At 39.3% G+C, this 24,732-nt stretch overlaps 1 protein-coding gene across 2 annotated transcripts; it reads left to right on the top strand.

Moving 5' to 3' along the window:
- Positions 1-127: 127 nt before the first annotated feature.
- Positions 128-22,850, top strand: SLC6A19 (solute carrier family 6 member 19). 2 transcript variants are annotated; one of them, XM_065830514.2, is made up of 12 exons: positions 128-427; positions 9,073-9,213; positions 10,762-10,899; positions 12,055-12,236; positions 12,994-13,104; positions 13,964-14,076; positions 16,349-16,477; positions 17,515-17,671; positions 18,404-18,608; positions 19,223-19,382; positions 20,781-20,943; positions 22,159-22,850. In XM_065830514.2, exons 1-12 carry the CDS (start codon positions 226-228, stop codon positions 22,366-22,368), a joined length of 1,911 nt encoding a protein of 636 aa, XP_065686586.1. In that variant the 5' UTR covers positions 128-225; the 3' UTR covers positions 22,369-22,850. The 2 variants fall into 2 exon arrangements, with proteins under 2 accessions (XP_065686586.1, XP_071660450.1); XM_071804349.1 differs by lacking the exon at positions 128-427 and having other exon boundaries at positions 9,196-9,267.
- Positions 22,851-24,732: the final 1,882 nt, after the last annotated feature.

The raw sequence follows: 24,732 nt of genomic DNA, 5'->3' as shown, positions 1-24,732 counted from the left end.
TGACAGATAAAGCATTAATAAGTGTCAGAGCTGACTTTGTCAATTGAATGATTTGCTGACGCTTCTTTTTGCCACAAGCCTGCGCTTTCGAGTTTAGTGTCAAAGGTTCACTATATATAGCTGAAGACAGCAAATAGGTGCTCTGTTTTTCTGCAGATTTCTAACTAGTTGCCTGTTTCGTTATTTCCTCACTGGAGCAGTGTTTCTAGTCAGATAATTAAAAATATGGTGAAGCTCCAGTTGCCCAATCGTGGCCTGGAGGACAGGATACCTTCTCATGCAGAACTTGAGGTCCTTGAGAAAGAAGAGGCAGACTCCAGACCACAATGGGATAACAAGGCTCAGTATATGCTGACGTGCGTAGGGTTTTGTGTGGGCTTAGGAAATGTCTGGCGGTTTCCATATTTGTGTCAGAGCCACGGTGGAGGTATGTCTCTAATATATCTTAACTAACTTTGGCTCTAAACTAGATTTAATCTCTCTTTTGGGAAACAAATAACGGAGTATGTTTAGAACTGTTCGGTTCTTGTAAGAACAGGGATGTTCATCTCTACAGGACTGTCTTATGGAGAAGGTTATTTCACAGGTTATGAACACCCACTGAAGTCATGCTAGTGATGGAAAAAAAGGAAGGAATGGGTTTTATTTCAGGACACTAGATTGATCAAATCAGTCTTGCACTGTCATCTACACAGTATATTTCCTCAATCTAAAACTAATGTTACTTTATCACATATATAGAATGTCTATTTCAAAACATTAACAAACTACTTGAGAGTATGATTCTGATCATGATCCCAAATGATCTTTTCATAGTAGGATTTTCATTGTTTTGGGGCTGCTTTGTATATCAACTGTAGGGTCAATGTCTGTGTAATTTGTGATAGGAGTAACGGCATGAAAGTAATTGACACTAAGAATATGTTTTTTAGAAGTTGGTGTTATTAAGCAGTTTGAAATCCAAATGTATGCTGTTTACCACATAATTCACTGTGACTCCTTAGGGTTCAGGTTAGGACTGAAGGATCATATGAAAATTTTCTTTCATGGTTTTACTGTTTGTTTTTAAAATTACCTTGAGCTGAACCATTGCTTAAATATGACCACACAAATTTCTCATTTTCTGACAGTCTTTTCTGCCCACTATCTGCTTGTTATCTGCATTTTACTCTGGGATATGTGTAAAAATGGTTTGTTCTTTTGTGAAGTTTGATCTTGACAGAAAACTTATGGCTTAAGGAACAGTATTTCAAAGTAATTTTCATTAAGTGTACACAGTGAGATGCTTAAAAATTGCTCTTCCTAGTTAGAGTAGGGACCAAGGAGGGCTCTGTAGGGAGTTGGTTATACAAACTCTGGCACATTTCACAACAGATGACTCAGTTGCAAGAAGAAATTCTTATAACATGGATATTTTTAGAACATGGGCTGGTATTTAGATTTTGCAGTGCAAACAAGATCATTTGCATCACAGTGAACTCTTGTTACAAAAATGTTACAAGACACACACACTCAAAAAATCATAACCCCCTTTCCATGTGTGACAATTTTCATTTGAAAAAGTGGATGGTTATCTCTAAAATTCCTGGCACTCATTGGCTTCTCAGGCTTTTCTGCTTAGTCTTAGAAAGTGGACATGCGTTGTTTCCGAGGATTGATTTACAGGCACTTGCCTGCTTTTCTGTCTATCTTTTCTTTCCCTCATGTTCTAGGCACATGAAATGCAGCTGGAAAATGAACATCAAACAAACGCAAAGAACTTGGTATGGACCACGGTTTTCTGACTGATGTTGGTGAAGATTTATGAATTGCTTGTGTGTGTTTCTGTCAGTACTCTGTTTTAATTTAGCCTTTGGCAGCAATTATTTTTCTTTCTCATCATCCTGTGGCCTGTCCTTACTCAGGGACACTTACCAACAGTTATCCTCAGCTTCTCGTTTCCTTGGGACTCTCTCACTCACTCAGTTTTTAGGCAGAAGTTGAAAGGCAGCACATAGCAAAGAAATTACATAGGTGGCTCTGGGCTTCGAGCTACTGTACAAATATTGGCCCTGCAGCCAGACTTGCTACTTTCTCTATAAATTCTTCTGTATAACCCCAAATACTGTGACTCTTATCACAACATAAGAGGGAGCAGTGATGTCTTCCTGTGGCTTCCTTAGAAAGAGCTCCTTCATCACACGTTGAGGGTGGAGAGCTGTTGTGTAATCCCTCCTCCCTCCCTGCTGTACAGTGTATCTCAGCCTCTTCTGGCAGGTCTAAATCCAATTCCTGCCACCACTGCCATTCTCTCATCACAGCAGCTCTTCTCCAACTTCTCCAATTAGAAGAAAAAAAAAGTATGGCTCTTGCTGTTCTTTAGATAGATGGCTTTGAATTTCATCATATGACTATTGGTATTGTAAAAACAGATCTTGAAGTCCTTATTCCTGAAGGTATTTTGGTGATGAGACATTTTCTACCTCATGAGATTTTTCTGGCTCCCGCAGCTCTAATTCCTGTTCCCAGCATAGCAAACACCCAATAGATTCCATGTTCCCAGAATAGCAAACACCCAATAGATGCAGCGCTCTGCATCATCTTTGATTGCACTGACACTCTAAGTCTGGCTTCAGCTACCTCCAGCTGGAAACACATATTTACCAGACATTTTGGACACATTTTGCCTCAGTTTTTGGCACTCAATGTGATGACCAAAATGATTCATTCATCTTTGCATTTCTGCGGCCCCCTCAGGGACACAGACATGCCTCTGTAACAGAGTAGGGGAAAAGTGCAAAGTTCTGCACCTTCTTCCAAGTTAAGTAATACAAAGCATATACTACACTCACGAGTGTGCTGAGGGAGCTTCGTTTTCCCTTACTCTCTCCAGTGCCTTTACCCTGGATGGTGTATGTCTTCACACTTCGCGTATTCAAAATATGTCTTTGCTGAATCCTGGATGCAGAGCAGCAGGAATCCCTGCTGCTGCTCTCTCACTAGAGATGGGGATTGTGCTGCTCCTCACTCTGTCCCTGGCATGATTACAGATTCCTAAAGCTCACTTTGGATATGAAGATGGATTATAGCCATGCATTATGAGATATAAAAAAACGCAACTATTTTCCACACAATAAATGCCTGCAGAGGATGAAAGAAAGTCTGATATCATCACATGATTAGAAGTTGTCTTATAAGGTGCATGCAGAGTACAGGTTGCGTAGACTACCTCATGAAAACAGTTTCTAATTTCTGAGGCTTGTCTTTGCTGTCTTAAATTCTTTCTTTTTGAAATATAGGTTATATTGATGGACGTTTGGAGCAGCAAGTCTATAGATAGTCATATGTCAGCAAGGACACTCCCAAATGAGATTGGATATCCACCTATTTTGTGAATGAATCAGTGTTTGGATGTTTTATATCTCTCATGAAACATAAATGGACTATAATGAAGTATAAAATTTACCTTTATAGTACTTGGACTACGAGGAAGGTGGATTTTTTTTTCCTGCAAATGAATTGTAGTGAAGGTAGTTAGGAACACTGAGTTGTACAGATAAATCTTATTTTCAGATGTTTGAACTTAAATCTAGAATTATTTGAGGACTGCTTCTTCCTACACACAACACAACGATAGTGTTTTAGCACCATGATACCCAAATATACAAAAAGAAATTTACTTACTTTTGTTGTCATAGGTTACAAGCTTGTATTTTAAAAAACAGAATATTTAGCCCAGTAAAATTTAGTAGAGTAAAGCACATTTTACACTTTTCATGTCTTCAATGTTGCAAAATACACCATTATCACAGACCAACTAGATTTCAATATACACATAACGTAAAAGGTACAGTGTTTGCCTCAGTGCTCTCACCAGCTTAATGAGACTGAAATTTCCTTTCAGTTGATAGCTATCTCTGACATTACACATAGCTTTTGTTTAACCTTTATTGAGCAACATGTCATTTAATCAACTGTTAAACATTTTTGTTTCATCCCTGATGAGTATTATAAAAAAGAGGATGTACATTTAATGTTTAAACCATCAACATATATTAAAAAAAGGTCTTTAAGTGTACTGCTCACACATGTCTGTTGTAAAACTTGCCACTGCATGAGCGAGAATTTTTTCATCTCTGTGCATGTCACACTGAAGGAAGTGACAGTAGTGACATCAGCAGTTTCTTCCTGGTACTGGTACCTTCACTACAGCATAGGTCTAAGAATAGCACAGAAAAACATCTCCGCCTGAAAATCTACCTGTCTTTCCTTTATGAGGAATTACGTGAAAGCAATAATATTCTTCTTCAATTTCATGTTAGAAACTCTTAGATTAAAGAGACAGTAGTAGCCATACAGGTGTTCAAACCAAATATTATGTGTGCTGAAATCCAATATTGAAACAGGAGAAGAATCTAATATCTCAGATTTCAGACTGGAAAGATTACTCATTGTTTATATGTATCTATATGGCATTTATTTTCAGATCATTGGCTTATTTGTTAGGTTCATAAAATTTTGACAACTTTAAAAGCATTGATTTTTTTTTATGTTCCATCTAGCAGCTTTGCAGAGTCATTGTCCCTCATGTTTGCATTGTAGCTTCTTTCAGAAGGGTTGGAGAGAAATGGAAAATACAGCAGAGTTCAATTTCTGAGCTGGCTGTTAGAACTGAGCCCTGGAAAGAGAAAAACCCACAAAGGAGAAAAAAGTGGCATACATATTTGAGAACTGCCATTTTATTTCTCTTGAGAATTTACCAGTATTCTTGCAGCCAAATATAGTTGGTGTTACTTACTTGTCCAGTCCTAACATATCACACCCTGCATTTTTTAAATCATCAAGCTACTGTGCTACACATGGCTAGTCCTTCAAGCTCTAACTGTTTGAGTTGTATTTTTTTTTCATAGGGATATAAATTCTGCACCACGGGTGTATACACACACCATCTATTTTATGTCTGTGATAATTACAGGGGTGGGTGGAGACCCACCTTCTCCATTTGTGTTCATCCAGGAACCTGAAATTTATTTTTCCTGGTGATTTCAAGGTAGTGAGGAAGCCATGGAGCTGCAAGCATGCAGGTGGACAGCACACCTTTTTCATGTGACAGATGGTTTCACAAAAGTCATCCTTTCCCCTTTTTGTGACTGCACAAGGAGATCATGGAGTCCATTTATCTGACTACTCTGTCAAAGATGTGTCATGCTTAAAGACTTCTCTTATGATATCTTAAGAAAGGTCTTTCTGTCAGTATCTCTAGACCCCAGGAAATCCCCTGAGGTTGATGGAGCACTTCTGGCATGTCCACCACAAAAGATGGTTCAGTGCTGAGACTCTTGCAGCAAATTTGGTGCACTGTGCTGTCTTCACGGAGAGTTATGGTGTTGAGACAGTGCTGTTGCTGACTCTCACTGTCTTGGAGAGTGAGGCACAATGTCTACCTAGATTGCTAGAGCTCTGTGAGTGGACATGCAGTCTGCATTTGTGGTTTCCAAGAATGTCTCAAACTTGGAAAAAGTGGAGCTTGAATCAGAATATCCATCAGCCTGCTTTCTACTGAAAGTGAAAAGTTCAGACTGCCTTTGAACGCTTTTTAAAGGAAATGCTTTGAATGCTTCATAGGAAACAGCCTCATCTTCCCTCCCTTCTGCTGACAGAGATGGTTAACGACCAAAAAAATACTTTATTTGACAGTCATGATAAGAAGTGGTCACAGATTGAAAGGATTATAAAGGCTGTGTATTTGCTTACACAACAAGATCTTTGACCATGGGGAGAATTTCTAATCAAGTCCTTAAGCGTCCTCACTGTGACCCGATGAAAAAAAGTGACGTGTCTCCACTAGGAGTAAAGATGGTTAAGCAATGCACCTTGGCAGAACTAACTGCCATTCCATTCTTAAATTTCGAGAGATGATCTAATGTCACTGCAAGTTGGGTATCAAAGGGTGACAAGAACTAAGCCTGAGTGTGTTCCTGCTCTGGCAGGGGGATTGGACTAGATGATCTTTAGAGGTCCCTTCCAATTCCTAACATTCTGTGATTCTGTGTGAGTGCAAATGAGGAGCATTTGGATCAGGTAGCTGTACAGATCCATCTTCTGAACTTAATTGCTACCATTGCTGAGGAAAGGCTTTACCAAGAGAAGTGGGATTGCAGTACAGCAGAGGCCTATCCAGCATCCAAAAGGAGAGGTAAAAAAAAGAAAGATCCAGATGGAGCAGTCATGCAAACTTTGTAGGGTCAGGTTTCAGACTATTAGGAGGTGTCTTGGGCTTAAAACAGAGAGAATGCTCTGGAACTAAAAATTGCTGGCATAAACACAATTATCTTGTTCTTATCTCATCTTACCCTCATGAAAGCCCCTGGACAGAGTGTGACAAGAGGGAAAGTGTGTGCCAGTGTGACATGAGATTGGAGCACATGAGATATTTCTGTCTCCTTGCAGCTCCACGCATTGCTGAGTAACCTTGTCTCTGTGAAAGGCCAGAGGCTCTGTGTGTGGTGGTTGTCCCACTGACCCTCCCATGGACAATGTAGGAAGAGAGATCTCAACAGTGAGAGGGCACTCATCATATAAACTGCAAAAATCCTGTTTTCTATAAAACCAAGAACAAAACATCTGGGAGAAGCATTATTCACAGAAGCAGGGTGGGTTATCAGTAGAAAACAAGCCCTTTGAAACCAAATCTGCACGCACTACATGTCTAATCAGTCGAAGAGAGGCCCCTGTGTGCACACCAGTGCATGTTCCAGCACAGCTAAGCAAGTTTGCACAGACTAAATGGGGTAAACCTTTAGCAATGCCAGAAACTATCTGAAAGGACAGAGGGGGTCATTTCCTTGCAGTGACAGAGTCTGATGCAATTTCAGCAAATCCCAGAACCTCTGCCAGAGTTGGGTAGGACTTTTACATCGTCAACAACGAAGCTGGGCCACAGGCAGCTGGAGACTACATCACCATTTCTGGCACAGTTGCCTTTCAACACCCAGGTAACAAGGCTGGAGAGAGGGCTGCCCTGTTCTGTCTGGCATTAGCAGCTCCTGCTGCCGGTAGTTTTGTAGAAGTCCCTGGAGCGGTGGGAAGACAGAGAAGAAGAACCTTGCTTTCGAAGTGATCTTAGTCCCTCTAAAATTGAAATATGTCCTACATGTTTCGCACATTTGCAACGTGAAAATTCAGAAAGACACAAGTCAGGAAGTGATTGCTTTAGCACTGATAGCATTTGTAATGATATCTCAGCTAAGGCCACAGTGCTAAATTTGGATTTGCAACTAAAGGAGTTCAGTTACTTCAAATCTAAGGTGGGCCACCATCCTTCATTCCATAATAAATAACCACTTTCCCCCAAGGTGAGAGAATGCCAACTTGAGGCACCTAGATCTAACAGCTACTCCCCAATACAGCAAGGCTTTTATTCTTGCAAGGATGACAAGGTCTCTGGAAAAGTGAATGTAACCAAGAAGTGAGAAGTGGGGAAGAAAACAAATGGGATACTAGACTGACACAGAAGAAAGAGAGCTGGAAGTTTAGCAACCTTCTCTACAAATAACTCATAATGAGCCTTTCAGTCTTTCACTAATAAAAAAATGACCCAAGTCAGTTATTTTTCTGTTCCTCTTTTGAAACCTGTTCAGTTTGTCAGTCTCTGTTTTTGCAGTAATAGATAGTTTTTAATGCATGCAAGATGAGCTACACTGATTTCGAAAAGTGTCACATTTTACTAAGAAGTTTATGCATTGCTAAATGACATGCTTTGCAGTAGTCTGAGAATATCGTGTCTAGACAGCTACCTTTTGCAACAGGCTTTAACAAAAACTATCTTTTCTGCTGCATCAGTGGTTAGTCATTCAACCTGATGTGTGGCATGTGCGTTTTTAAGTGCTCAGCATTTTGAATAGCATTTTATGTATTTAGAACTACTGATTTTGATTAAAAAATCTTAAAAATGTCAACAAAAGATGAAAGCGTTACTAAAATTCCATAGCACTGACAAGCAAAAAGTATAGTTGGCTGATTTCGTTATACTAGTTTCCACTTGATACAACAATATTGTTTTTAGCAGGCTTTACTGAAGTACACGGAAAATAAAGACTTTGTATTAATGATAATTTCTAAAACTCTGATATAGATGACCTCAAGATACCCCATGGAGCAGACAAGCATCCAGTTCAGCTCTTCCAAAAATCCTTCAACTGCCCTGAATTCAAAACTATAGTTTCCATTCTTCAAATTTCTTCTTTCACTTGCTATCTGATTTTCATTGCATACCTGACGAAAAAGCCAACAAAAACCCAAACCTGAACCATTCACATACTATTTTGCATTTTTTATGCCCTTAGATTATTTATTGCCTGTGATTAGGAAGTTAAAGACTTTTTGCAAGGACAGATAACCATAATTCTAATATGTAACAATATTCAAACATTTGTGTCTTTGTGGAATACCTTAGTATTCCAGTATGGTGTTACATGTTGTCTCCCATGTCAGAGGTACACCTTACTCAGGAAAAAAATTATTTTAAAAACTTGTCCTGTACTAATCAGCCTTGTCATAATTGACAAAGATTGAATTCTCGACTTCAGATCTCTTCTGTTCAAATATAAAAGCTGTTGAACGCAGCTACCAGGAATATGTTGATCATTTTTCGTAGACAGTCCCAGGCTCCTGCTTAATCTTTCAAGGCATCTTGCTTAGTTCATTCAGCTACTTCATATAATTTGCATGATTCATCGTTATAAACCCATAACCTTTTGCAGAATAAAAAGGAAGTTGTTCCAGGAAAAGTACCTTTCCTCCACTTACAATCTAATGATGGCTTCTTCAGAGTTTAACCTTTGGAAAGTATAATTTGTGTTCATGCTTGTCACTTGGAAAAAATAAGAATTCCTCTCTGAAACCACATCTATAATGAAGTCCCCTGCTTGAGCAGTCAGGCAAAAGTGTTGTTCAGAAACTGGAGAAGGATTTCCACAAGTATGCTTACAACTCGCTTGTTGTTTCAAAGGCCCTCAGAACCGAAGTTTGTGCTTTATTGTGTCGCTTCACTCATGGGAAACATCTTATTTGTTTTCTTCTTATCCATTTCAGGAGCCTTCATGATTCCTTTCCTGATTTTGCTGGTCCTGGAGGGTATCCCCCTGCTTTATCTTGAGTTTGCCATTGGTCAAAGGCTGAGGAAAGGCAGTGTGGGTGTCTGGAGCTCTATCCACCCTGCCCTGAAAGGGGTTGGTAAGTCTGAAGAGGATACAAAAAGACACCTGAGAAGCACAAGTCTCTGAACTGGTAAACTTATGAGCAAAGCTTCAGGATTTTATTCCAATGTGCCAAAAGAGATTCCAGGATCTATTCCTTTTCCTTTCTCACTAATTCTCCATTGATAGATCACACTAATCAAGATAAGGTACTATGACAAGATTGTGTCCACATTCCTTGGGGCTGTGGGTCAAGTTAAAACATTTCTCTAATTTGAGACCAATTTGGGGCTTCAGAGATATTTTCTGTATTATGATACTGCCTGTTTTTACCATTAGGATGAAAGTTGAAGTGTGCAAAAAAATTGTTCTGTAACTGTTATGTGGATAAATAATAGTTCAATCTGTTTCTAAGCTGGTCTACCAGACTTCAGCTCCATGTGATGTTACATTCTTACATTTAAGAGAGGTACCACACTAAAAGCAATGGAGATAGTATTTAGCAGAAAATACTTCTTCACATCCGTATTAGACTTCTGAGTATTCAAACACTCTACCTGACAGTATAGTAAAAGCAGCATGATGCACACAGGATCAAAAACTCCATAGATACCTCATTACACGGGAAACACAGGAGGAGCCAACTGAACACCAGGAAACACTGGGTGGGTGACAAGTACTGGCACAGGTTGCCCAGGTAGGTTTTGGAGTCTCCATCCTTAGAGTTATTTAAAATCTGCCTGGACATAGTCTGAGGCAACTGGCTGTAGGTAGCCCCGCTTGAGCAGGTGGTTGGACAAGATGACATCCAGAGGTCCCTTCTCACCTCAGCTGTTCTGTGATTAACACATACTTGAAAGGGAAGAAACGCAGCCAGTTAGGACTGGTTTTGGCATCCACTGCATCTGTAAATCAGTTACAAAAGGCATTTGTTCATTGCATCCGGAATTTTTCAAACTTTTTCAGACCCTAGGAGCCCTCAGGAGCTAATCATTAGTGTTTATTGTCTACCAAAGAAGTCACCAAAGGTTGAGTACTTGGGAGCAAGTGGAGAAAGGAGAGAGAGCGGCTTGAATCCTGCACCTTTTCACAGACTGTGCCTCCTGACAGCTATCCAGCCTGTGCAGCAAACATTAGCCCAAAACGTCTGCTGATCTCTGCAGTGACACTGTGGAAGGGGAAGACAATCTGGGTCTCATTTAGGCAAAATCCCAAGTCAATTGAGCTTTACACTTACCCAGCATCCCAAATTCCCCGGGTGTCAGTGGGCAAGACTGTGAACAGGATTGTGTACTGTCTGCAGTGAGTTAGTCCACCCATAATGTTGGCTCCTAAGTGGTGTCATCTTCAGTCCCAGAGTAATTTTGGGCTGTATGCAGGACTCACCCATCCAACCTTTAGGTAACTAATTCACAGTGATTTAGCCTACATCTAAAATAAAGAGAGGACAAGGGAAAGGCTATAAACCATGGAATTAGGGTGGGGAGGAGAGCAGGGAAAGGTTGAGGCTCATGCCATATGTTTTGATATGTCTTGAAAATAAGAGCATTGAAATTTACATTGTGTTCTACTTCTAATTTTTCAGGCATAGCAGCAATGTTGGTATCCTTCCTGGTGGGTTTATATTATAATACTATTATTGCCTGGGTAATGTGGTATTTCTTCAACTCCTTCCAAGACCCCCTGCCTTGGAGTAGCTGCCCTGTCAGTTACAACAGAACAGGTATATTTTATGAAATACGTATTTTTTTTGCACAGCATATTTTTCTAGTTTGAGCAATTAGCCTGATTGAGTCTCTTTCTGTAAAACAACAGCAAGACATGGCAGTCCTGTCAGGAGCATTGTACTATTTTATTGCTTGTGTTTTGTAAAAATTCGTATTGTATACAATGTGATCAATGCTTAATCTTTGAGACAAAGTTTGATTTTTTTGTATGAAACTTCATGGCTGATTATGACAAATGTGTTCACAAACAAAATATTCACAATGTGCAAGTCTGGCATAAATACTAACGCTTTCTAGATTTAGACAGTATGTTTCATTAATGTCTTCACCAATACCCCACCATTAGCATATTGAGAAGAAAAAAAAAAAAAAGAGATGCGTAATCCATATGAAACACCTTTATCTGTCAATATGACAACAGTCTACAGCTCCTTGGAGACTGCTTGGTGACAGCATCTTTGTTTTCAGTGGTCAGCCCTACATTCAACTGTGTGAAGCAGGGTTTTCTGGTGGGTCAGTGAAGAGCTCTTCAGAGAGCTTTGCTCCTCTCCTCCCAGAATAAGTATTAAAACATCAAATAAAGGCAGGCCAGGGCAGAATACTGCACAGGTCAGCGCATTGCAGGGAGATGAGAATCCAACCTAAGCCTACAAGACCTTGAATGATGTCCCACAAAACTGAAGGACAAAGTGTTGCGGAGGTATGGGAGGGGAAGAGAAGCATGGCTGCAGGAAGCTAAAAAAAAAAAATAAACAAATTCCATGCACTAGGAATATATTTATGTTCCAAAATCCTGTCCACACTTTCTTTGGCACAAGGGGGTTCTAACTTCATGCTTTTGTAGGGGAAAAAAGAAAAAAAAAAAAAAGAAAAATTACAAAGAAAGAAGAATCTTTGAATGAGCTTCAAAGATTTTATCTGCATGATTGAATTAATAGAAATAACAATAAAATCTGTATTAAAATCCCTGTTAAACAATTTTAAATCTCTAATTTTTCCATGAAACCATCCTCTAAGAATCTGAAATTTGCCAACAAAAAATTTACTGGCATTAGTTGGTATAATTTAGAACACTGGTGTTTATTATTAAACTTTTTTTTTTTCCAAGTAAATAAAAGATATACAAAATAACAACTATTTTGTGGTTACAGAGTACATAGAAGAGTGTGCCAAGAGCTCTCCTGTAGATTATTTCTGGTACAGAGAAACATTAAACATCTCCACTTCCATTGAAAATTCAGGCACTATACAGTGGTGGCTTTTGCTATGTTTAACATGTGCGTGGGGTGTACTGTATGTGTGCACAATCAGAGGCATCGAAACGACAGGAAAGGTACACTATTTTGTTTTTTTATGAGATTATATTTATTATGCTGTTGTGATTCCTTTTTCATACAGACTTAGTCATACTGCAGAAACTGTCTATTTCTTGAGTAAAAGCACATCTAAAACTTTGTGTGTCACCACTTTTTGAAGAAGGAAGCTGAATGAAATGGAACTTGATTTAATTTGATCTGGTTTGATTTATGTGGAGAGTTTTGTGAGCAATTCAGCCTCCTTGTCCTTACAGGTCATAGTAAAACATTATTTAGGTATTACCACCATAACATTAGTATTAGTGTTTAATGCAGAATCAAGGTACTCTGTCTTTTTGCTTTGGCCATTCCCTTCAAAACATATGTGTACAGATTTAATTGGGTTTGTGCTAGTCCTTAATATTATATCTCTAAAGAGTGACTGATGTTCTGCTGCCCAGCGAAGCCCTAAGACCCCATCCTTGCATTGGCAGAATCAACCTGATCTCAGGATGTAGATTATTTTTTTGCTGCTTTTGAATGACCTGAGTTGAATTTCAACAATGACATCTTGTCTTAAATAGAGCACAATAACTGCAAAGATGTTCAATATCAAAATGTACTGCACATACATAGTTTTCTGTTGTATGTCAATAGTGTCTCATTTGAAACTCGCAGTTATTATTTGTTAGTCAAAGTACACTGCTTGTTCTCTTTTTTTTTTCTTTCTGCAGTGCTATTTTATTCAAGTGTTCTGTTTTATATAAGTGTTTTATTTACATGCTTCTTATGCAGGCTGTGTATATAACATCAACCCTTCCATACGTCGTGCTTACCATTTTTCTAATCCGCGGTTTGACACTGAAAGGATCAACCAGTGGAATTGTGTATCTCTTCACCCCTAATGTAAGTCACTGCATCATTCCTCCCTTAGTGAAACTCAATGGATTAATAGTTCTCTCTGTAACTAAAAGCCAATCAAAAATAAGTCCCCTCTATTGGTGCTTTTCTAACTGTGCCTCAGACACCTTTAAAATCTCGATTCTAGGATCTGAATCCTTTGGATCAGATGCAAAATATACACATACACACACATTTTCTCTCTCTACCCCCATCAAAATCTGTTATAAAAAAATGGAAGGATCATCACATAGCAATGCCATAAGGGGGGTTGTTTTTTTTTTCCTGTATTTTAGTTAAGGGCTATTATAACTTTAAAGCAGAAATCATGCAGCTGGGTGTAGAATCCATTTAATCAGTATGGCTACACAGACAAAAGACTTAAGAGAACGGTTTAACTATACAACAGTTTCAAAACAAAATTAAAAGGGACTTGACCTTCTATAAGAAGACCTGTGAATGGTCATTATTAATGCTAAATAATAAACAACTTTTCTGGAAACAGACATGGCAGCTGTCAGCTCTGGAAAGTCACTTGTTTAACAATTTTCAAAATGTTTGAGGAAAACCTCCAAATAGTTGGGTTTGGTTTTGTTTTTTTTTTTTTGTTTTGTTTTTTTGTTTTGTTTTGTTTGGGTTTTTTGTTTGTTGTTTGTTTGTTTGTTTGTTTTGTTTTTTGTTTTTGGTGTTTGTTGGGTTTTTTTAAGCAAGTTTGACAGTGATATTGATCTATTTGTTAACATTCTTAAAAAATTGTGAGTTCTGCATGGTTAACATTACTGGTTTATTTATTGTTTTAAGTTCCTCATGTTCAGGCTAAACAGTGATGTTGCATATGCTTAAAGCTCTATGTCTGTTGCCTCAGGTTACTGAGCTGGCTAACCCAGGGACGTGGCTGGACGCAGGTGCTCAGGTCTTTTACTCATTCTCCTTGGCCTTTGGAGGCCTCATTTCATTCTCCAGTTACAACTCTGTTCAGTGAGTAGCCAGGCAAAAGCCAAATTCTCTCTAATGAAGCTTGTCCACTTCTGCCCTATCATTGCACAGTAATTACTTGGGACAGGGACACCATCCCCTCAGCCACATAAGGCAGATCTCTGATCCTGGACCTCCTGAACCAAGATTTCAGGTCTCAGTGGTGGCTGATTTCCTGCAGAAAGACATTGTGATGCAGGCTGGAAAGAAGGGGACTGGCTTCCCACCACCAGCTGATGAGCAGGAGCTCCTTTTGTAGGAGTGCTCAACATGTGGTGTTGCTCTTTGTCTTCATGCTGTTGGAGCTGGGTGATGGTACACACATTTCAAAGCAATTTACAGACCACAGTTTAAATCTTTAGTTCGGATATTAGAAGGTATATCTAGGAGTCTTCAAATTCAAATTCATTTCCTTCATCTATATATGTCATGGGGCTCAGGAAGAGTTGAGGTACAAAATCCCATCACCCAGGGAATGACACAGTTAGCAAATTATGACATGGCACTATGTTCTACACTCATTCTCCCAAAATATTGGCGGAACCGTCAGTGCCTCTTGGTGCCTTCCATCCCTTCAACACTGTCCTGTTGAAAGACAAACTGTGCAGCATTCTCTGAACCTAAGATTTTTGATAAATGTCTCTGAATTAAGTTTTAGTTAACTGGTTTGATCATGCATTCAGAAATCTGTGCTTCAGTTTTGGCTCAGGTTTGAACACACCACACCAGGATTTCAGTCACTGATGTAATTCCCTCCTACCACTCTAGAGTTCAGATGTTTTTCAGAAGTTTGTCTAGAACTTTTGGTGCCTGCAAGTCTCAGTGCGAAGTGACAAGCCTTGCTTCAGGTCCAAATAAGTGTTTCCACAACCATGAGGACTGCTGAGATTGTTCTGCATCTTTCCAAAAGACCCAAAAAAAAGGAGTAGTGTCCTCCTGCTTTTCCAAGACACAGGGCTGTAGAACCAATCTATGTTCCTTCAGCTCTCAATCATTCACAACTAGAGGAAACTGCAGAAAGTAATGAAATTTCCATGGAGATAGAAGAAAAACACCATGCAGGCTCCAAAGTGTGACACTGTGGTGCTAAGCCACCTGCAGTTCAGCACCAGCCGGACCAGGAGTGAATGATTCTGCTCCCAGATGGTTTGGGAGTCTAAAGATCTCAGGAAATATTGTGAGGTTTCAATACCATCAGGGATTCACATTCATGACCAGGAGGAGCTTGAGCATCTTTCTTTCTCTGGAGGAAAGAAATGTATTTATCAAGCCTGTCATTAAGAATCTCACATTACAGTGAAAAAATCGACAACTCAATGCAACCACACAGTAGAGAACTATTTGCAATGCTATAAATAAGGAAAGTTCACAGTGTCACAGGTGTTGGCTGGACAGGCTTGTCTTTCCTCTCCTCTTGAAGGTGATCAGAAAATTAAATATGACAACATCAAGTTAATCTCAATAATTGTCTCTTGCCCAAGTGAAATACAATATCTAGAGCTTTACAGCTTTTTCATAAAACCAGCAACTAATTTAATATTGATTCTTTATATTTTCTCTTAGATGAAATTTTCTTTCTGGCTCTGCAATTTTTTAATCTTAGCACAGATACACTGGCAAGAAGTGCCAGTAGCAGAGAGGTGTCTACCAGGCAGTTTAAATTTCACAGAGAAACAGCTCGTCTGCTCAATCTGTGTGACGTTTCATCATATTTCCAAAACTTCAGGATGTTTTGAATCATCTTTTGTCCAGCAATCAAACAAAACTGCTCCCAAGTGCTCTTGGCTACTGCGATTTCACCATATTGAAGTGCTATGGAAACTTTTGGTTACTTTTCCTTTCTGACTGTCTGAATTCAAACCCAAATCCTTCACCTTGCAGCAGAATACCTCAGTAGCTAAGATACAGCTCATTCCAATGTGAGTTTGCACATCAGGCATGAAAAAGAGGAGACATACTTTTTTGGCCCTTATGTTTTACTTTCTGTGAGCCAGATGTGGAAACAACTCAAGCAGTTATTCCTTATAAATAGGATTATTTGAGGAGAAAACAAAAAAAACCCAAAACAAACAAAACCCCACAACATAGCTCTTAAATTACTTAAGGCACCAATTCACTAAATCTATCTTCAACAGCTGCACTTTTATACTCTTCAAGGGCATGCTCATGAACCTAAGCATCTGTAGACTACTTTGCATCAGTCTTGACAACCACTTTTTAGTGTTCATTTTGGGAATGTGTTTGCAATCCACTGTTTCTTCTCTTTGAATTGCAGCAATAACTGTGAGCAAGATGCTCTGATTATCTCAGTAATCAACGGTCTCACATCCGTCTATGCAGCAACAGTCATATACTCCATCATTGGATTCAGAGCCACAGAAAGATATGACGACTGTTTTGACAAGTAAGTTATTGGAAAACAAAACAAAACTAACAATAACAACAACACAAACAAACAAAACCAACCAACCAAAAAACAACTAATCAAACAACCACAACACAGAATATGCAGGTGTTTAGCTGAGGCAGATCTGTTAGCCTGATGATAATGACTTCATAATTTCTGAACAATTACATCACCTGACCCATATGGCATCAGATCACCCATTACTTTAAAAAATTTAAATCATGTGACATCAGCTCCATGGGGAATGATCATTATTTGAGCCTCCTTATTTCCTACATAGATGCTGCATAAGCAACCATATTTTATATTATTCCATGATGTTTCCAAAAAGTAACAAGGAAGGCAAAGAATAGTCCATATTTGCTTTTTCTTTTTAAGCAGTTCTTTCAAATATAACTGCAGTTGATGTAACAATTTATATTTACATAAGTTTGATTCAGTTTGTGATATATTATTTCACTTAAACATTCTCGAATATCAATAGTTTTAGAGGTAAATGTGAAAAATTAATTGCTTGCATCAATGGACATGAAACGTGTTCTGAGGGAATGTGTTTACTGAACTGGATAAGGCAAATTTCAATGAAACTGGTTCTGTGAAAGACTGGAATTTACATTACATACTTAACAAACAAACAAAGGATACTAGGCTGCCTTCTACTGCATGATACACAACTGCAGACACCTCACACATTTCCAGAAGCTGCCCAGTCTGGGAACTGCCACCCAGTCTGGGAACTGGTGCCGAGTCTGCAGTGCAAAGATGTGCACCTAACTTCTGCACAGGTCCTTGGCATGCCTGATCCATTTAGCTGCCATCTGTGTCACCAAGACAGTGCCAGACTCACCTGGGAATAAGAAAGAGAGAATTGCACATGCACAAAACTGGTGGACTTCCCCATTTCAAAATCTGATCTTCAGCAACTGAAACAGTGCATCCTTTGTATCTTTGTAAAAGACATTGTGCTCTTGATAACTTCCTTGATGATGAAAATGAATCCTGAGGATGCTTACAAATGTGTTTCCCTTTTTCAGAAATATTCTTACCCTGATGAATGCATTTGATTTGCCAGAAGGTAATGTAACCCAAGATAACTTTGAACAAATGCAGCAGCTATGTAACATGACTGATCCGACGCTTTTTGCAAGCCTGAAGTTTGAATCCTGTAATCTGGAAAGTTTCCTGAATGATGTAAGTTTAACACTCTGACTCATATTTATACCATAAATATGGTAGGAATATACAGAAATGTCTTTTTTTTACAAGGAAGGTTGTTGGTTTTTTTTTTTTTTTTTTTTTAAATATTTCCACTGATTCATTGAAATTGGCTTGGAATGCCCTTAGACTGAAGAATTACTTTTTTGTTGTTGTAATTTTACCTGATTTTGCTTTTGAAGAGATAAACCTTTTAATTTCTCTGGAAAGTATTGGCAATCTGTCAGACTAGCAACCAAAACCACAAGTGTTCTAGGCTGGCCTCACATAGCAGCGGGTATTTCTCTGGAACTAGCTGGTGGCAGCTGTGGTGGGACAAGATGACCAGGCAAGAGATGTCTAAAGTGAGGAAGCAGCTGGAACAAGCCCTGTCCCAACCAGTATAAGTGTGTCACAACACAGTGAGAATGGATCTTGATTCTGGGGTGAAAAAGTTACAAGAAAAAATGGGTGCACTTTTTTTTTTTGTTGTTGTTAAAAAGGTGATGAATTACAGATGAAAATAGGTATCCGTAAAATTCCTTGAAATCAAATTTGTATTATAATTGCAGTAAATATTTTGCTGCATTAGGAGGTCTTTGTGGAAACAAAAAGCATAAGTATTGTGGTATGGTGTAGCATATACCAAGTCTAGTGAATACTGATGTAAATTTAAGTGCCATGCAATGGTAATGAGCCTAATTTGGGAGCTTCCAAAATCTTCCACAGGGAGTCGAAGGAACTGGCCTAGCCTTTATTGTCTTCACTGAAGCTATCACCAGAATGCCTGTCTCACCTTTGTGGTCCATTCTCTTCTTCATCATGATCTTCTGCTTGGGTTTGTCATCTATGTTCGGAAATATGGAAGGTGTGCTCGTGCCTTTACAAGATCTTAATATTATATCCCCCAAAGTGCCTAAGGAACTTATTACTGGTAAGTGATTTTTTAGAGATCAGTGATCTCCCCTGTCCGCAGGGAATAGCTTGTATGCTGGAAAATCAACCCACCACCCATCTACTTTCTGATCTGGCATGGTCCTCAGAATCCTAGATAACCTACTGAAGGTTTTCTCATGTCCCCCAGTGGGGCAGATTCTGAGGTTCCTCCTGAGCCTGCAGAGAGCTGCCCACCCTGTGGCTTGCCCATCAGCCCTCTCATGATGATTATCATCATCTCCATTGGGAAGCTGGAGGACGCCAGTCCTTCACCCCAACAGGATTTCTCTCAGTGGGACATTGTCACACCAACTAGGAGGAAGAGGACCTGTTTTCTCTCCTCAGCCTCTCTTGTTTTGTTTGAAACATCTCCCACCTGTGCAACCTTAGGAGAGTTTTGCCATTTTTCCTGCATAGAAGCAGGCCTTCTCACAGTACCATTAAAAAATAAAGTTGTTAACTTCAGGCTGCAAGTGAATTAAAATATATAGCTTTCTAGCTACTGGGAAATTTTCTTACTTTTTTTTTTTATTATTATTTACTTTTGATGTCTTTCACCTTTTTTGTCTAAGTATGCTGGTTTTTTCTCTTTTTGTTTTTTTTTTTCCACAGGTCTGATTTGTTTGGCATCTTACTTGATAGCTTTTATTTTTGTGCTGAAGTCTGGAAGTTACTGGCTGGCCCTATTTGACACTTTTGCTGGCTCTATCCCCTTGCTAATAATTGCATTTTTTGAAATGTTTTCAGTTGTCTACATTTATGGAATTGGCAGGTATGAAATACAAGTTAAACATTACTAGGAACCAGTGGCATAGATTGATTAGTTGTGTAGCTGCAATCTTGCTACATCTCGGTGCATAGAATTTCTGTTATAAAAATCATCCATTAAAGACAGAAAAGTCTATGTTGATCACTTTTACTTCCCTTTAAAATCCCAGAACACTTTACAAAGTAAAATTAAAACTCTTACCAGGACACAAACATTGAATGAGGCCATAGAGTGGTGGGGGCTGATTCTAAAAAAGCTTCACACCAAACTTTCATGTTCCCGACCAGTACACATTGCTGCAGCCCTCTCTGAGCACAGAGCTTATCAGGGCTGCCCAAAGGGGGTGTTGTCTGCTGCAGGTGAGTTTCTGTGACCTTTTTCTGATAAAGGGTCATTGGTAAAAATATGTCTCTCCTCCTTGAAGGAGAACCTGTGTGTTATCCATGACACTCACATGAACAAGACCTGGACGCACTCTGTAGTTGGGACATACGTGTATCTTAGAAGTTAGGGATGAAGAGAGAAAATAAATTCATGTAGTAATTGAGACTCAGCTGAATTCTGTATGTTGTTCATAGCTATAGGACCAGTTGAATATTCCCCTCAGACTTATCCCCACAGGATATGCAGGAAAGCTAGATAAGAGGACTAGCAATAGAAACGCCAAACTTCCAAACTAATTATTTTTTAAGAAGTGTGTGCGCATGGTGCTGCATCATATGTAGGGGCCATAAATTGGTTCAAGACTGGTGCAGACAGTATCACTCCTCAATGCAGAGATTGTTTCTTCTTGTGGAGATATTTTTTGCGCCATTGTCCATTGCATGCTCTATGAATAACCCAAATAACATATTTTTAGGTCTTCCTAATGTGTAAAGTTAAATATTGTTGCAGTATTCAACCTGAGAAAACTGGTAGAAATCCGAATTAACCAAACGTTATGCAAATAATATAATTTTTAAAAATACTCCCATTTCCTTTTGCTCTTTTTTTAATATTGTGTCATTTCTTTTAATTTCTGCAGCTCTGAGATGCTTACAAAAAACCCTGGAACAATACTGCCCTATGTTATAGGAAAGTCCACCTGCATTAACTTTTGTGCTGAAACTATTTCTCCTGTACTTCACAGACTTCTCAAAGAAAGTACACTTCCAAAAATAATTTTCCTGATTTACTTTCAAAAACTATGAGTTAAAAGCTTCTAATAGGGTTACAGCTATATCTTCCTTAAATTGAACTACTTAGGTCTAACTCTTGATGTTGCTATCAGTCCTCATTTCACATTGACATTAGCAAACCCATGGAAAGCACAGCTATGCGTGTTTTGAAGTTCTGTGTTTATGAGCACCATTTGATCCTGACATGATTTTACTGCCCTGAACTTTCTGATTATGTTTCCAGGTTTAACAAGGATATCGAGTTCATGATTGGACATAAGCCTAATATTTTCTGGCAGATTACCTGGAGAGTTATCAGTCCTCTCATTATGTTAGTTATCTTCTTCTTTTATTTTGTGGTGACAGTCAATAAAGAACTGTTATACAGTGTTTGGAACCCTAGCTATGTAAGTATATAAAACCAAACTATTTATTTAGAATTATTTTATGTGTTCTTTTTTAATGTATGAGTCATAGTCAGCTATACTTATCTCCCATCTGAAAGAGTTTTCTGGTGAAAAACTTACTACAAGACATGAAGCAATAATAAAAAGTAACACTTAGATAAATAAGTCCTAAATTCAGCTGTAATGCCTGCAGCTGGCATATAGTGACAACTAAGAACCTTTTCCAAAGTTGGCAAAACCAAAACGTCGGTCCAGTTGTCAGGTAAGAATGAAACAGATATCAGTTCCCTCCTAGGGATTACAGAAGAGCTGGAAATGTTACATCCCTTCTATATTGACAAAGAACCAAATCTGCGAAGCCATTTTGATATTGCACTTGTTTCTGTGTGCATTTAAAATCGCAGCACTGTAGTTGTGCTAGTTACTTATCACTGACAGAAGAAATTAATATTAACTAATACTGAGATTTCTACTTTCCTCTTCCAAATGTATTGGTATGATTTAGATTATAGTTGCAGCAACAAGTTACTTACTTTACCTTCCTTCTTGCAGAATAAAAAGCTATATGTGGTACAGAGAAGGGCATAATAAAAAAATGTGGATCCCATAATTTTCTCCATCTCTTCCTTGACTGTCTATTATAGCTCTGCTTTTTTTGTTCCCTGGTTCTGTACCAGTCAGCACCCTTAAAGCAGAAACAGTCATGCAGCACAGTTAATTTGTAAAGATTAATTTTTATTTTTTCAAGACAGAGACAGAAAGGGAAAGAAAGGAAGATGGGAAAATAGGCTTGTTTTCTTCTCTCATCCTTGACAACCTCACTTCCTTCTTAATAACGCTTCAGCCCTCCTGCACCCTTTGATTTCAGCCTTCCCACCCAAAGGCCATTTGGCCACCAAGCCCTGGTGACCTGAAGAGCCCTTCACAGCCCCAAAGCCCATTTTGCCTGGGAAGCATGCCAGGAGCAGTGCTACTGAGCCCTTCTTGGCTCTTGCTTCTTCTTCTCACCTTCTTTCCGTTGCTTTTAAGTAAAATTAACATCTGAGACTGGAAACCCTTGAGCTGGAAACTGCTGTGGAATTGGCAAATTATTGTGCCATTGTGGTTAGCTACTGCTCTGATTACATTTTTTATCTGTTGAATTATTGAAAGTGTTCATTTTCCCAGATATTTGCTCCTCATGACTTTTTACAACTTGATTGTTTGCTCTTTCAGGAGGAATTCCCCAAAACAGAGAAAGTCGAATATCCCAGTTGGGTGTATGCTATTATTGTAATCCTTGCTGGAGTGCCTAGTTTGGCCATCCCTGTCTTTGCCATCTACAAAGCCATCAGAAATTGCTGTCAGAAAAGAAATGATCGTACAGGTCTTATGATCGCCACATCTGAGACTTCTATTAATGGAAACTTAAAGTATTCAGAATAACACCATTTAAAAATGTGGAAAAATGCTTTGTCAGTGAGAAAAGTAAAAACATTTTATTCAAAGAATTCAGAATTAATTTTATTTCATAGAAGGATAACTGTGTGGTGTTTTCATTCTTTTACTTAACAAGGCAAGGCACTGTGAAGAGTTAATGGCTTGGATCCTGAAAGCAAAAAAGCCACATTTGCGATTGGGGCACCAGGCCAAATCATTTGTCCTCCTTCTGATTTTGAAGCCAGCTTATTTTAAACTGGCTTGCAGTTCTTTGTTTGGTGATGCACTGCGCTTAACATGCCATAAGTGACTCTTTCATGTGCAATCATTCCGGCTGAGTGGCCAAAATGAAGGATAATTTAACACTGACTTCTTTTGCACATTAAATTGTTTTACTTTACACGTCACTGTGTTGCACAAAGCCACCAATATTATTTGTCTCATACAGAAGTTTAAAATATTTAATAAAAACATTTTAAGTATGAGAATGACATTTTGATTCATTTATAATTCTGGATATTTTACTTTATTGCCTACTGCTTTCAAGTTCCCAGCACATAGCACTGCTTTTGCTGATGGCAGAAGAGGTGATCTTGCAACGGGGCAGCAGCAGTTCAGGAAATGGCACCCATGAGCAAGCAGTGTACCACTTGCTTGGGAGGTCCATACTGGTGGGAGATCCAAGGCACCCAAGTGGTACAAAGCTTCTTGCCCTCACCTGTCACAGTCAAGGTGGGTATCTCTAGTTCACATACACACACACCCCCATGCATACAGACCTACTTTACAATTATTTTAGGCTTCTAATTTCCATGTGACTCAGAGGAGCTAGGTCCTATTCTTTATGTGGTCACTGGAGAGAGAAAGAGGCACCATTACAGCTCCAGGCTGAATGCCAGAAGCAGACAGTATAAATGTCCCTTCTAGATAGGTGGTCCCTTTCATCCAGCTGTCCCAGTATGCAGGCAACACATTTGTGTCACTTCACACTTCTTTCTATACACACCTTTTAAGACAAGAATAGATCCAATTGACAACCCAACACTCACTCATAATGAAAATACTCTTACAAGAAATAGGGATATTTAGGGTATCTACTCTAGAGCATATCTTTAGAGTAGTGTATCTGCTTTAATTAGGGAGTAAAGTACCAGGTATTATATGTATATTTTATAGAATCACAGAATAGTTTGGATTGGAAGGGACCTCTAGTTCAACCCCCCTGAAATGAGCAGGGACATCTTCAACTAGATCAGGTTGCTCCCTGTCCAGCCTAGCCTGGAATGTTTCCAGGGAGAGGGCATCTGCCACCTCTCTGGGCAACATGTACCCATGTTTCACCACCCTCATTGTAAAAAATTTCTTCCTTACATCTAGACTGAGTCTCCCCTCTTTTAGTTTAAAACCATCACTCCTTGTCCTATCACAACAGGCCCTGCTAAGAAGTCTGTCCCCATCTTTCTTATAGGCCCCTTCTAAGTACTGAAAGGCCACAGAAAGGTGTCCCCAGAGCCTTCTCTTCTCCAGGCTTAACAACCCCAATTGTCTCAGCCTTTCCTCACAGGAGAGCTGTTCCAGCCCTCTGATCATTTTTGTGGCCTCCTCTGGCCCCTCTCCAACAGGTCCATGTCTTTCCCGTACTGAGGGCTCCAGAGCTGGACGCAGGACTCCAGGTGGGGTCTCACTAGAGCAGAGCAGAGGGGGAGAATCACCTCCCTTGACCTGTTGGCCCTGCTCCTTTTGATGCAGCACAAGATACGATTGGCCTTCTGGGCTGCAGGTGCACACTGATGGCTCATGTCCAATCTTTCATCCACCATGATTAAATTAATTTGCATTTCAATTTCAATTGTTTTTATACTATTTGAAAGTGAGTAATTATTCCAACTTTTAAAATATTCTGTAATGGGAAAAACAATTTTTGTCTGATCTTCCTGCAGAGAAAAAGCTCAGCCATCAAGAATAAGTACAATCGAGTTTGGCTGCAGGTGGCAGGGATGGGAGTGAACATGTTACTAGAATGGTCCCTGCACAGCACAAGGCATCTCCCAGCCTGAAGCACAGCAGCAGCAGTGGGAGTGATGGCGGTGGGTGCCCTGGCAGCAGTGATGCTGTGTAAGGGCTGCCAAACCACACTGCATACACTGATTTGTGAATGCCCTGCAAGACACCCTGACGAGGGACTGGGAAGTTGAGTTGCTCCACTGATGGATATGGATGCCTGCAGAGCTGGAAGCAGATGAACTGTACTCATCTGGGGAGAGTTGTGTAGCCTAGATACGGAATTGGCTTCTGGTTGGATGATCTGCATCCTCACCATATTTGCATGCTTAGCTGCAGAGCAGGGCTGCTTTTTCTCTCAAAGTATTT

This window comes from Patagioenas fasciata, chromosome 2 (assembly GCF_037038585.1).
Source record: "Patagioenas fasciata isolate bPatFas1 chromosome 2, bPatFas1.hap1, whole genome shotgun sequence".
Lineage (NCBI taxonomy): Eukaryota > Metazoa > Chordata > Aves > Columbiformes > Columbidae > Patagioenas > Patagioenas fasciata.
The sequence above is the reverse complement of the archived record's forward strand: the minus strand, read 5'-3'. Positions and strand labels throughout refer to the sequence as shown.